This window comes from Bremia lactucae, linkage group LG13 (assembly GCF_004359215.1).
Source record: "Bremia lactucae strain SF5 linkage group LG13, whole genome shotgun sequence".
NCBI lineage: Eukaryota > Oomycota > Peronosporomycetes > Peronosporales > Peronosporaceae > Bremia > Bremia lactucae.
In genome coordinates, this window is record NC_090622.1 from 2984798 (window position 1) to 3000223 (window position 15426).

General features: G+C 46.2%; 2 protein-coding genes across 2 annotated transcripts; both read left to right on the plus strand.

The window, feature by feature from the left end:
• Window positions 1-3172: 3172 nt before the first annotated feature.
• On the plus strand, window positions 3173-3391 carry CCR75_003850 (uncharacterized protein; the record flags this gene model as incomplete). The annotated part of the gene is made up of 1 exon (XM_067961942.1): window positions 3173-3391. One exon carries the CDS (start codon window positions 3173-3175, stop codon window positions 3389-3391), a length of 219 nt encoding a protein of 72 aa, XP_067823419.1.
• Window positions 3392-14009: 10618 nt separating this feature from the next.
• CCR75_003851 (uncharacterized protein) lies at window positions 14010-15182 on the plus strand (the record flags this gene model as incomplete). Its single annotated transcript, XM_067961943.1, has 1 exon — window positions 14010-15182. The coding sequence occupies one exon, from the start codon at window positions 14010-14012 to the stop codon at window positions 15180-15182; it is 1173 nt and encodes a 390-aa protein (XP_067823418.1).
• Window positions 15183-15426: the final 244 nt, after the last annotated feature.

Sequence of the window (15426 nt, forward strand, 5' to 3'; positions counted from 1 at the left end):
TCTTAACGTGTAGTGAAATTTCACTACGCGTTTCATCACTGTTATCGATGCGCCTGTCGCTAGACGCACCGTCATCCTCGTTGGAGGGATGTCGCGCTCAATATATTTGAGCCTACTACCCTCTAGTGACTGGCGACGAATAAAGTTATTCGACGCTCCGCAGTCCACTAGGGCTTTAAGTGACAAATCATTTGTCACTTTCAACTTCAAGGTGATGAGGGATACCTCATCACCAGGTGCAGAGACACATAATGATTGTGTGTCTGGAGCAACTTTAGTCAAGAGATTTGCAAATTCTCTTGAGGTTGCAGGATCAGTAGGGCGTTGCGCCCCTACTGACCCCGATCGTTTTTGGCGGTCCGCTTCGCTGTTGCGATTTCGCAGCAACGCCGGACCCGCGACCGTTGCTCTTTTTGGCATATGGTCCAAAATTACGTTCAGTACCTTTCGGTTTTGGGCGTGGGGCACTACACTCATGAGCGTAGTGTCCTGATTTTTGGCAGCGATGGCATTTCTGCTATCGCTTATTGCTCGAAAAGCGAGGTCTCGCTTTTGACGTAAGAAAGGTCTATGGCTTCTGGACCTCCTAACTCGTGTCGTCTTCGAGGACGATATGAAGACGAACTAGCTTGAGCCTGTCTCAAGCTAAAGTCCTCCTGTTGCCTGATACCGCAACGGATATTGCTTCTTCAAGCGTATATATTTCCAAGCGGAACAGGTGGGTATTTACGAGACCATCCGTAAGACCTTGCATGAACACCGTAATCAACGTGTGTTCATGGACTGGGTTATTTGTAATACAACTCGCTAAGAGTCGTATGTGCTGGGCATATGCGTGAACATCACGCTTGCCTTGTTTGAGTTTCAGGGGGTTCTGAACGAGCTCTGAACTCAGCCCTAGGCGGTTCAAACGTCTGTATGAGCCGGGCTTTAAAAGCCTCTAGCGACCTAAAGACATATGGGTCGCGCAACTTAAGGCCCAATGCCCAAGTTTTGGCACGACCTGCCAACTTTGATTGAGCGAAGGCGACTTGCATTTGCTCGTCGACGATGTGATGTGCCCTTATGGAATCGTCTGACTCGACAAACCATCTCAAGAGGGAGTCTTTTCCGACTCCCCTATACTTAGAGATGTCAATCTTTAAGGTTTCGGGACGACGCGTGTGCGTCATCCCAGTACATAGGTCTGTACCTGTTGTAACCTCAACAGTTCTGCCTGTTGAGAGCCTTGCTGATTCAGCAAGGCTACCTTCTCCTTCATCTCGTCAAGTTCGTGTTGTTTGAACTTGGCGATGGCTGAATGGAGGGCATCTCTGTACAAACTGGACAGCATGGCCAAGATGGCATCGTTTCTTACGGTCGAACTCATTCGTTCGAACTCATTCGTTCGACCGCACTCCTTTCTATGTTACTTAAAAAGGAGTAGCTTTCACGCGAAACGTGATGCTGTTTCCCACTATCATCTAACATGTCCATGTTAGATAAAGGAAATGTGGTCTTTAGACGGACAACAAAGTGCTACCAGGTGTAACGGGGCACTACAACTTGTACTGCTTCAGTTTAAGTTCACTTCGCACTGCTTCAGTTGCGAGTGGTGCCTTGCGCTATTTCACGTACGCTAGTACGTAGAGAGGAAGACTTTTCTTGAAGACAACTAGCTTAAAGAGGGTTTTAAATGAAAAGTGTATTAATATAATTAAGTATCTTTTCTTTTTATCTGTTAATGCTAACTTAATTATCAACTAATACTAAACATGCAATTGAAGTCTTATCTGTCTCTCTCTTTGTTAACATTTACAGCTGATTAGTCTGCTGGATAAACGATAAAATGGCCTATACCCATTTATGGATAAAATTTCTATACATTACTATATAAAGCAATGTTCTCCAAATATTATCTTCCCTTTAGATAATATTAATTAACAACCTTTAAGTGTAAATTTCATGTAACGATACACCCTGTTACACGGGAGGCTACCACTCATAATAAATGGGATTGTAGTATTTAACTGTTTTGAATAGAGCAAAAGGGTGTTTGACCCATATATGTAAATTAGACCACAACAACGGTTTACCAACCGAAGTGTGCTTCATTACAAAGGGCGTTGACGGCGTTGGCTATGGCAAAATCCTTCAAAAGTTTGAGGCGGCTAAAAGACTCCAAATTTTACTAACAAATTTAAAAGATTCAGTAATTGTAAGGGGTTCTCTGGAGGAAATAGATAAATTAGTAGTTGTATTGAAAACAATTTGCTTTCGTGCTGATGAATGCGCGCGGACTACATTTTCATGCAGACAATGTAAAGGGGCTCTTTTCGTTTGTGCCGTTTCAGTTCAAGCTAACCTACACTGACGACAGTGAAGACAAGATGCCTCTGATTACCTCATATACACGACGTGCGGAGGAAAATACTACGTAGCTAAGGAACAAGAGGAAAGACTGAGCTGTTTGTAAATATAAGGATAAAATTAAAACCGTAATTAATAATTTAAGTCCTAGGCACTAGTTAGTACATTCTTGTAGTCCTGCTTCAATATATTAATTCAAAAATATGTTTAGCAATTCATTTCTCACCGCGTCTAGCAGCGGTTAGTGGGTAAGACACATGACATTTATCAAAAAAAATTAAGAAAATTGTCACGTTTTGCTACAGCATCATCATGTCGATATATTGATGACATTATCGAAAAAGATAATATTCTTTATTTTTCTTCTAGGTAATAAAAATCTTATAACGAGCTATCCGTACCATACCCCCCCCATTAACTGCTAATATCTTACAGAGAGAATACGGTTAGTCTCTCTGCAAAAACAAAGTACTCTTAGTCCGTAGAAACACTCCAACTCATCCATCGCATGGATAACAACACCATGTGATATGTTTAAAGGCTTTAAGCCAAGTGGCTTCTTACTTGCGGCTGCTCAACTGGGCCAGCTCTCTCCAAACAGCCAGGCGGGATGCGTACGACGCAAACCAGACACCACCGATAGTCATCAAATTCGAAAGCTCGCATTGCAACAGCATGCTTTTTACACAACAAACCGGAAACGCAAGAAACGAAGCCGTTCACGTCTGACCTCCAGACACGAGCAGCGGAAGTAAGAAAGCAGCAAGACATCAAAGAGGCCGAAGCCAGCGAGCGCGACGCAAGCAGAGACGGAGATGTTGACATGGACTCGCTCAGCGATGATTCGAACAAAATATCGAACGCAATTAACCAGCAAGGCGGAGAACACAATGTCAATATCCAGTTCGGTGAGGTGCTCCAGCTCGGCGGCGACTGGAAGAAAGAGCTGGCAACTTTCATCCAATACGGATGGGAACGGCTTGACCTCCAACACCGACTTATGCTGAAGAACCTCAACACTGCAGACCCGGCCGCCATGTAACAAGCAAACTATGAGCTGACGAAGTTAGAAGGAGTGCTGAGACAGTGGAAACAAGCCATCCGCGATCTCGGCTCATTGTCTTTAATCGCAAGTGAAGCAGAAAAGCGCACCAACTCGAGCTACGCACCGAACAGCAGTCAAAGCAGTGCAACAAACAACTCGAGCGAGGAGCAGGGTTTAAACGCCGACACTGGCAATGATCAAACAATCTTAGCGAGCAAAAAGTGGTCGAGCCCTTGAAGACAAACCGTGCTGCATGGAAACTGGAAAGTGAACTACCGTTATTAGACAGCAACATCCTCAAACAAATAATGGCTCAAAGCAGCGGCACACGAAGAACTCATGCTCATGCGTTTGATCAAGACGTCGATGACACCGCATATAGTTCTACGCTGGCTCAACAGCGCGACACATGCAGCTCTCACAAAAAGGAAGCGTGAGCAAATCGCAACAAGGGCTCTGAAGGAGGCTCACGAGCAGTGTAAAAACGAAAAGCACAAGGACTGGCTCGGCAGCTGGCTCAAGCGGATCGAGCTATGCCCGAACGCTCAAATGCACTCAGTAGCTCTAAGAACCAGGGAAGACTGGTCACTACTGAGGAATCGGAACTTCATAGACCACGAGATACTGCCCTACTGCATCAACACAAAGCAGAACAGGAACCTCATCAACCGTCTAATACATTGCAGCTTCATATACGGGGAAAAATCAGCAGTATTGCGGGCACACCAACACCCGCAGATCGCGTCAGCCTTCCACGATCTTAAACAATTCTTACGGCTCTGCGCAAACACGAAGAAGTCGCAATGGCGTTCAAAGGCCGGCACGCAGCTAATCATTGGGACAAATTCGCAGTGCTTATGAGCAAAGTGGGCGAGATCTTAACAACTAAGGGCACCGCACGCCCCCCTTCAAATGCAACTGCCTCAAGACCAGGAACTGTTCGGAACACTGCACATGCTCAAAGATGAATTCTTAGCCAGCAGAAAAACCAAAACAAAAATCGATCTCACAAAACCACACAACAACAATAATATCGCTAAAATTCTCCGGCTTAAAAAAACACCCGAGAGTCCTGGCTGGACGCCTTGAAGCGGAGAAGAGGAACTCACACGTGTGACGTTATAGCTTTGCAAGAAACAAGGGTGAAGTCACACAATGGAGCAGCACGCTTGGAAAGCGCGTGGCGAAGACTGTGCGGTCAGTCGGATTTTCAGACACTGCTGGAAGATCTGGATCTACTAGACGCTGCCGATGTCACGCGACTGGACACTACAGACACCGAACGAGACAAGCCGTCGGACTTCTTCACGTACTGGCGAGGGAGGTCTGCAAGCAGGATCGACAATATATCAAACCACAAAGTCCAACATGTGGCAACACGAGTACCGCGTAAAAAAGAACATTAAGAGGTCACGGCGAATCTTTCGGCAACGAAGCAGTGTCGGAACGACACACATGCCCGTGTTTCTTCCTATCCGATCAAATTCACAAGACTGCTGCTCGTTACCAAACGACTGGAGCAAATCATCGGGGCGGAATTGGCTCAAGACCACACGCGGGAAGTGCTGAACTGGAACAAGACGATGAACAAGTACTAAGCGGCGATCCGTCTAGTTCACACGTAATTGATGAGTCGGGCATCACTGATCAAAGAAGAAGAGTGCGAAGCAAATCTCCTGTCACTCAGAGGACTGGGCACTCACATGCTGACATCTCAAAACGATGTGAAGCACTTCTTTCAACGGGTCTCCAATTGGACTCGAGATTATTCGATCAGTTGACTCGAGCCGGTAGCAAGAGAGCGGAAATCGGGCGAAAGCTTGGCGAACGTGATGGGAAAGGCATCGACCCAAATTCTGGGACATGCAACGACCCAAGCGCTGTCCGAGAGATGTTGCGAAAACTCACAGCTGGAGCGCACATCGGTTCAGCAAGCGAGAAACTAAACGATACCCTCGAAAAACTAGTCACTCTCAACGAAGTGAAATTGCAATAAAGTCGTTGAAAAGAGGCAAAGCCGGTAATTTAGACGGACTGACAAATAACCTTTACAAGGACCTGAGTGACACAGTCCCACAAGCGCTAGTCAACGAATTTAACAGGATTCTCATAGGTGGCGAACTTCCTCAGTCTTTCGAAGCAGGATGGTGGTTCCTCTCCGGAAGAACGGAGTTTAAAAAAAAACATTTAAGTACCGTCCAATACCAATGCTCGCAACCGGATACAAGGTGTTTGTGGCTGTCATGGCCACGAGGCTGCAATCAGGATTGGGTGAAGTACTGGGGAATGATTAATAGGGCTTCATCAAGACGAGACGCATGGAATGATCAATTGTGTTCATGCTGGCAGCCTTCAAACACAGTGTAACACGATGACCACAAGATCCAGGACGAATTATTCGAGATACTGCTACTTGAGTTCAGGAAAGCCTTCGATATGGTGAACAGGGAGAGTATGCTAGCAGTACTGGAAGCACACGGCTTCCGAAGCACTTTCGTCAACCTGATCAAACGCCTACACACAGACATAACAGCTACCTTCCCAGTCAACGGCGAGCTGTCGCGATAAGGTAGGGGTGCCCTTTGGCCCCACTCCTTTCCGTAATAGCAATTGAAATGCTGGCTCTAGCGACACAAGCCAGCAATTACGGGGCATCATTATCTCGGAAAACTCAAGAAGAGACACCATCTCGACGTTTCTCGACGACACCGCAGTCTTTGTGGAAAAAGAAGCAGATGCCGAAAAGCTTCAGACCCTACTAGACAAGTTCACAGCAATCACCGGTCCATGTGTACAGCCCAAAAAAGCTCATACATCCCTCTCCCCACGGCGAGACCGCCAGCATCCATACGAGGGTACTTGGTACTACAACCAGCGACAACCATCAGATTCTTGGGAATCTAAGTAGGTACGGATGACGTCAGAGAAGACAACTGGAATGACCGAGTAAATCGGATCAAAGGGCGACTCTCAATTGCACCAGCGGTTGCAAACTCGGTATCAGCGCGCATAGTGATTCTTAACGCAATAATGCTCCTATGAGTACTGTTCACAGCCGCCTATTAACCCCCGACACCGGAGGTCCTGATAAAGCTTGAACGCCTACAAACACAGTATCTCTGGAGAGGAAGAGCATCTCACAACTCGTCACGGCACAAGATCAACAAAGGTCTCCTCCATACTCCAATCATGGCTGGAAGTCTCGGCCTCATCTCTATCTCGGTCGCAATCAAGAGGCAGGCAGCAAAACAAGCGACGCTGTGGACGCACACTCCGGTATCATCGTTCACAGACGCCTGGCAGCAACTTGCATGCGCAAACGCCACTACTCACGCCATCGAAACTCACTCCACGTAAGTTGCACCAACTTCTGATAGCTGCGTCGTCGCTCCAACTTGAAATGGCAGTGCGTCGCGGGCACGCTCGCGGAACAAACCGAAGGATGCACAGCCTGGGAGGTGTCCTTGAAAAAGAGCATCACAAGCAGTACAAGTCAGTAGTGCCCCGTTACAACAATTTCCTTATAATTCAGCTCTTGTGACTTTCGCTCGTGATTACTTTTTTGAAAAAGCATTTTGCTATTTGACACAGAAAAACGCAAATATTGCGAAGTCTTTTTGCAGGCCGTTTGAGCTACTGAAGCTAGGAAGGCCTGCATAAAGGATTCTCATATATATATAGGGAGCCGGTATAGCCACACACTCATTTTTAGTATAACCACACCCCTTCTTCGTTTGTATTGAATAAAAACGTCCTTCTAGATTTCATTTGGTTACCGAAATCGCCACACCCCTTAATTATCTACCTTTGCATTTATGAGAGTAGCGTAACGATATATCAACTTGTTGATAATTAAAATATGCATTGCGATACCTTTATGCAGGCCAACCAAGCTTCAGTAGCTCGGAAGTTCTGCAAAAAGACTTCGCAACAGAAGAAAAAGAACGGTAGTTAATTTAGCTTCTACACTTAGACTCCCTGGTGCATCACTATCCTACGTTTGATCCGTCTGTTTCTTCTGTCTGTGGTATTCCCAGAAGTTTCGTTTTTACCGGGGCCTCGATTACGTTGAACTTGGCTTGTTGGCTGTTTGTGACGTTTCTGGTCGTCGTGACGCGTCTTTTGCGTCCGTGGCGTAGTTTCCTAGCGTGTCTACCATCTTATTGCTTTCAAGTCTGACATGATACCATGTTACCCAGGCTAGCTCCCTGGCTAATGCTGCTACTCTGTCTGCTGTCACCTTGAGATTTGTCGCTGTCGTCTTCGCTTGTCCATTCCTAGCATATATGACCGCTGTCACATAACACTACAAATTGTGTTGGAGCGTGCCTGGCGTGTCGTTTTGCGAACTCTAGGTCGTTTCTGAGTGCCTCGTACTCGCAGTGGTTGCTTGTCAATCAGAGTCCTTCGTAACGGTTGCCGCACGCTTCCAGCTCCCAGCATCCGTTTGTTGACGTGAGTAGCCACCCTCCGCCTCCGGGTCCTAAATTACCTCTTGCGCCGCTGTCGAAGTGGAGCCGTGTGTGTCTTCATCCTAATTCATGCAGCGGTACGTCCGATGCTATTGCGTCTCAGAATTGCTCTATGCAGAGCCCTGCTTCCGCGTTGTGTGCGTCTGATTGTCGCAATCGCTGTGATCTATCGTGCGTATGTTCCTTTATTGCGACAAAGACACATGGCCTTCATCCCAGCGCGAGGAACTTTTGCACTGAGTAAGAAGAATTGACACGTAGGATTCGAACGCATCCTGCGTTTTAGGATGATCGGCTCTGCCCGTACCATCAGTACGCGGTTTCTTCCGAGGACAGATTTGACCACCCTTTTCAAGAATCTTTAAGAGATTCTTGTGGTCACGAACCAGATTCTCATGTTGAATCTAGATATTCTCATGTCTGGTCCGAAGATCCTCCAAACCACGATGAGAGGACGACAGCTCATAATGAAGAGCGTTATATTTCCGTTCGTGCTCCAACATGGAGTATGCACTCTTCGAATGGTCTTCCAACCGTTCAATACAGTGAGTCTGCACTGTTTGCCCCAACGAGCAACGCTTACCGCACTCGTGATCAAGTTCATCCTCTAGTTCATGGAGGGAGTGATCGAGTTTGTCGATCTTCGACTCTAGATCCGACATATGGGTCGGATCTATTTCTTCCGCCTCCGCCACAACCATTGGTAGATTCCCACGGTGGTCAACGTTTCCTTGTGACACGTATTCAAAACCACCGTGATGTGAAGAAGCAGCGAACGAGTTATCTTGTTTGCTGGCGCGGTTGTCCACCCTCACATGACAGCTGGTTATTTACGTTGAGGGACTCGTCCGTCAGTATGACGAGACTCATCCGATGAATCAGAAGGTCCATCGAAAAAACACACACCTCTGGCGACTGTAAGTCGATTTTAAAACATCATCCGCATCGCGCATCTAGATAGAGATGCAAGCCCTTCCCCAGGGGAGGTTAGGAAATAGACATTTCCTTTAACTCACTTCGTGTTGTCAACACAACACGGACAGGGATCATTCCACGTGAGACATTCGTGCTTGCGAGGTATGTCAATGGTGAAGCCTAGCCCTCATCTCGTGCACCTCTCCAACCTCTACCACTTCCGGCAGAATGTTAGCAGTTCGTATCTATGGACTTCGTCTTCGGATTTCCGAAGACGATCACAAAAACTATGGAATCCTTGCTTTTGTGGACATATTCAGCGAGATGGTACATCTTGTTGCAGTACCAGAGTCGATCACAGCTCCGGGCTATGCCCGTGTCTTTATCGTCACGGTATTCAAACTCCACGGTTTACCCCCCGAACTGGCCTCCGATAGAAATCCACGGTTTACGGTGGAATTTTGGCAATTATGTCAACTTCTGATAATCCGGAAACAGATGGTCGGACGGAACGCGTAAATCGCGTCCTCGAAGAGATACTTCGAGGTAACGTCCAATCGTATCCGAATTGGAGCGAATTTTTACTGTTGGTCGAATTTGCCATCAACAATTCAGTGCATGCATCTCCAACGCATTCACCGGTCTTCATTAATGGCTTACGCCATCCACGCATACCCACCCAATTAGAGGGATCATCTAGTTTAAGGGGGTTGACTCGCAAAAGCAAAACTATTTCTCGCTCATGTTCATCACGCGTCGAAATAACCAATGACGCGAGTGATGTCGATCTCGAAGCAATCGATCCAAAGTGAGAAAGATCTCATGGCAGTGCGCACAAAGCGCACTGAAAAAGACAAAACAAATGATGAAGAAATTCTGCTGGCTCGAAAAACAAAAATTGGTTTCGTACAGGATTCCGTTGCTAACGCAATGGACCGTCAGAACGGAACGCAGACAAACATGGAAGAGCAAAAGTTCTTTCATTTCAAAATTAATGACCTAGTACTACTCTCTACGGTAAACTTACTCAAGCGTGTAGTCACTAATGTGGGTAGCAGTAAACTAGTACCCAAGTTTATTGGGCCTTTCCGTGCATTGCATTGCTGAGGTAATGCGTAAACATTTTTTTTTATCTCGATGCTTTTCTTAAGGATCAATGGTATAGTGGCAACAACAAGCGAGGTAAAGTCTCGCTGATGCAAGCCTAGAGCGTGTTCATTCGCAATGTCAAAGACATTTGACGTGAAGCCTGGCTTCAAAGACTTAACGCGATTTGCGTTAAGTTTGAGAAACGAACTTCAACCGGTGCAAGGTATAAATTGCATCGGTTGTCACGTGAGGCAGGACTTCCATGCACTTGCGCACGAACTGATACTGGCGGGGCCGGTAAAAGTCGCGACTTACTGTGAGATAAGTTCTCTCACGTCCACGATGCCCACTTGGTGGTGCATCGTGACACTCATACATGATCCGCCAGCACAAATCATTGTGAGTTGCGACGACGACACGTGGAGTGTCGCCGGCAACGGCTGTGTAATACAATAAGCCGTTGCGTGCTGTGTATCGATTGGATGACAATCGATATGAAGCCGATAAATCGTTGAAATATTTATCGGATGGATTCATCAGATAATCCATTAGACGCAGAAGGTCTTTATCTTCTGCATAGGCTTTCTTTATGTCATCAAACAAGGTTGATGACGGAACACTTGAAATGAATGTTGCAAACAAACAGTGGGATTATTTTCACTGTTGGAATGCGCAGCCAGTTCGAAGTCGGGTCGGCATGATAACGCATCAGCGACGACATTCAAACGGTCTGGTTCATATTCCACGGAGAAATTATACTCCACGAAGAAGGATAGCCACCTCGCCATTCTTTGCGAGAGGTGTGGGCTATTTACGGCCGTACGTAATGACGCATGGTCCGTATATACGATGAACGGTCTATCTGCGAGGCAATAGACCGTAAACTTAGCCAGTGCATATTTCATGGCAATGAATTGCTTGTCATGCACTGGGTAATTGCGTTCAGCTGGTTGCAGCTGACGCGATTGGTAACAGACGACGCGCTCCGCACCGTCCGTATCGTAGTGCATTACCGCACAGCCGATTGCAAAATCGCTGGCGCCACAGACCACATGGAATGGCCAGTCTTGATCTGCAATCGCCCATCTTAGCGATTGCATCAAGCTTTGCTTGATACCTTCAAAGGAACGCTGACAATTAGCGTTCCGTAGCCATTTCTCGTCTTTTTAAAGAGACGAGAGAGATAGCCTGTCATCTCGGCATAATTGCGAGAATACTTGTGCATGTACGCCGCTAATCCAAAACACTTTCTTAGCTCCTTTGGCCAGCCAGTAATTGCCTTGATCTTTTCGGGATCAGGGGTGTTTTCCGACGATGCACCCAAGAAGTGGTATTTCACTTGCAGCGAATGCACACTTCTTCAGATTTTGCGTACAACTTATGCTTTTCGCATATGTGTAAGAACCTGACAAACGTGAGTTTTATGAAATTCCACACCCGTCTCTTCGTTTATTGCCCGACTATGGACGAATACATCGTCAAAATAACTCGGTGCGAATTCTCGCACCGGCCTCAACAAATTCGTTACATCTGTTGAATGTTGCAGGGGCATTACTAAACCCCTGAAGCATTACTAGCCATTCCCAGAGCATCCCACTGGGAGTGCTCACTGATGTGTACGGGATGTCCCGTTCTCGCATAAGGATTTGATAAAATCCATCTATCAGATCTATAGACGAAAAGATGGTACTCTAAGACATACCATCTATGATTACGTCTTCTCTAGGTATTGCAGCATTCAGTTTATTGAATGCGTGCACTTTCCGCCACCCTCCTGTGGCCTTTCGCACACAGAAGATCAGAGAGCTATGCGGGGAGGTTGACTTCCCTCCATGGCCCGCTTTTAATCGATCGATAAAGAATTTATCGATCACAAGTACTTGTTCACGAGGCAGTGGCCACTGCTTCATGACACAGTACTTCGAGCCCAGTTTGAGCTCGATCTCATGTCGAGTGCCTTTATCCTTTTTATGACAACTCGCATGGAACTGCGTCAGGGAATACATCCCTGAATTCAATCAAATCTTTGTATAAAGAATTTGTCTTAAGAGACCCCCAGGATTGAGTAGTATATCTCTCAATCCGAGTCTTCACATCGAGGACACTTTCGTCCATCGATGAGCTGCTGAGTACCAGCTCGTTCTCTGCAAAAATTACCGCTGACCGAATGTCGGTTAAGTATTCGTCCTCTGTGACGAGTACGCAGATCTGCTTGATTCTATAACTATGCAGATCTCTCAAGAACCGCTTGGGTTCTAGGGTTGGTAATTAAGTTATCTCCGAGGAAGTTAACTTCGGAAATGCAACTTGCATTTGCTCGTCGACGATGTGACGAGCCCTTATGGCATCGTCCAACTGGACAAACCATCTTAAGAGGGAGTCTTCTGTGACTCCCTTATACTTAAAAGATGTCAATCTTTAAGGTTTCAGGACGACGCGTGTGCGTCATCCAGGTACAAGGGTTTGTACCTGTTGTAACTTCAACAGCTCTGCCTGTTAAGAGTCTTGCTTAATCAGTTCTTCTTCGCCTCGTCAAGTTCATGTTGCATGAACTTGGCGATGGCTGGATGGAGGGCATCTCTGTCCAAACCGGACAGCAGGCCAAGATGGCATCGTTCCCTACGGTCGAGCTCATTCGTTCGACCGCACTCCTTTCTATGTCACTTCGAAATAAGTAGCTATCACGCGAAACGTGATGCGTATTTCCGTTATCATTTAACATGTCCATGTTAGGTGATGGAACTGTGACCCTTGGATAGACCAACAAATGCTGCCAGGTGTAACAGGGCACTACTGACTTTTACTGCTTCAGTACAAGTCCACTTCGCACTGCCTCAGTGCGGTGGGCCTCACGTCACTTCACGTACACCAGTACTTGCAGAGGAAGACTCTCTTTAAACACTTACTTTTTTTAAAGAAAATTAAAAAAAGCTGTATATAATATAATAATGTTTTTGTGCTTCTATCTACTTATACTAAATTAATTATGAATAATACAAAACATAAAGTCTTATCTGTCTCTCTCTTTGCGCGCGTCCAGCGCTACCTGGACGCGGAGAAAGTAGATACAATGGTGTATATATCGACCAATGGATAAGCTTTTGGAATATTACCATAATAGGTAATATTCTCCAAACTTTATTTACCTTTTAGATAATATATGAATTAAAAACCTCTAAATATTACTTTTATGTGAAGATACACTTGTGGGTGGTTGCTTGTGCTCATGGTAAAATTGAAATGTAAGCATGCATTTCTGCAAAGTTGGTAGAAGCAACGTAAAATTATTTTATGCTTAGCTTGACCTTCAAAGACTTTAACATTCATTCCCTTACCGCTTATTTCCAATTCAACTTCTCCCTCGCGCCTCGGTTTGCTGCTCTTTCTTTTCGCTCTTTTTATAACTTGCCAACCAATTGCGGGCGCTCTTGGCTTTTTCTCACCTGTTGGAAACCGTACATTTAACATCGCCAAACAAAACACGGTTTCTGATGTGCCCAGGGGCAGTCACACCCAACCGGCTCCCAAAAAGTTTGGTTAACATTTCCCACTAAGATTTGACGAGAATTGTTTTTGACAAAAAAGTGAGCAGTATTTTAACATGGGTTCGAATAGAGGGGGTTGATTCGGAATAATTTGGTGTGAACGATTAAAGAGCAGAAGGACTGAGAGGATAATTAAACCGACCAGTTTTAAAGCACAAAGCGTCGCTGCTGCTCAGAATATGGATTGTAGATGAAGCTCCAATCATTAAACAGTATCCGCTGTTACAATGATACTTCCCAATTTTGATGAAATTTGTGTTGCAACATACTACCTTATGTTTATTGCATTAGTCTTAGTACAAGTCGTCAGTATGTTCACCAGTTCATCATGACCATGCTAGGAGCTATTCAGCCTTTTGTGTAGGAATTTTCGTCGGAGCTTTTGTGGCATCGTCATCCGCCGACTCAGTCGTCGCGTCAGGATACGCCAGCGGTATCATTGCTCGAGTTCTCAATAGAGACTTTGCAGCGGTTTAGAGTACAGACATACATATTTTCCACATAATTTAAATCGTCATATCCTCTTTGTACGTTACGTAAATTCAGAAGTGATGTGCACCACATCGTCCCAAGCTATGTCGTGATGCGTTAGTCATGAGCGGCTGGTTGATAGCTGTTCACTGCGGCGCTGGGCGCTACAGTTCCTCAACCGAAGCATCGTATCTTTCATTAATACGCTCGGCTCTCACAGACGCTCATGACGTCATAACGAACTCAACTTCTCCTCCTACTGCGGCGCAATTAGCGGTTCGTTTGTTGCATTCATTCGAGCACAGCCCCCTCACAAATGCGGGCTTTGGTTCGAACTTAACCGAAGAAGGACGAGTCGAATGCGAAGCCAGTGTGGTCTGTGGCCAGACGCATCTCGTTGGTTGCTGTGGAGCTGTGACGGGTGTCAAAGAGCCAAGTGCCTTGGCGCTTAAGTTGCTCGAGCAAGTGCAAGGAAATGATTCGACCTCTTCGTTTGCATTTGGCCGACAGCCACCACTCGTGGTAGTCGGCGAGCACGCGCGACGCTTGGCACGTGAGTTTGGCCTTGAGACAGCAGCCGAGGATGGCGATGTACTCAAGAAGTATCAAATTACAGCAAAGGCACACGAGCATTTTATCAAGTGGCACGAACGCTTTCAAGCATTACGCGGATCGACAGATGACGACGACGAGCGCTTAGATACAGTCGGAGCCATTTGCATGGACCCAAAAGGAAATGTGGCCGCGGCATTGTCAAGCGGTGGTGTGGCGTACAAAATTCCTGGTCGATTGGGCCTTGCAGCGTGTCCACGAATGGGCTGTGACGCGTCGAATGGGCAATTTTGTGCACTCAAGTGTCGCAAAAGAAAGCGACGGAAGCAAAAAAAGGTAAAAAACGCATTTGCCGTAGCTTGCACGGGGCGAGGAGAGCGTTTTATTCAAAGCGCATTGGTCACGTTGTTGACTCTTCGATTAAGAAAGTCTACTAATTTGGAGCAGTGTCTTCGCAAGGCTTTTATTGAAGCGAGCGACGCGAATGGTGGGGTTGGGGTTGAAGGAGGCGTCTTGGCGTTTGTGTCACCGCACGAGGCAACATCTGGGCTGCGGCAAATTCAACTTGGTGCGGCGTTTACGACGCCATGCATGGGTGTCGGGTACTTGCAATGCCAAGATGATGCTACGAAGCTGCAAGTGCACGCGCAGATTTTGCGTCAGCCTGCTTCTAGTTTTGTAGTCGGGAAGAAGCAGAGCCTATCGACTCACGTTTCAATTTTGCATCTTGATGTTGAAAAGTAAGCGAAATGGGCAGTTATGGACGACTCGTTTCGTAGGTTTAGAATAACTAGAGATTACCTTTTGATATTCCTACTGTTTAAAGTGCGCTTGCAAATTGTCACGTTTTATGTATCGTATTGAATTTGCGTACAGTTAAATCAAATCTAGGCTAGTAAAAGTCTACTAAATGTGCACGAAATAGAGTACTTAGCCATTAATGGTAAAGTGTGCCGTTGCATGGATTGTCAATGCTGTGAACCAGGAA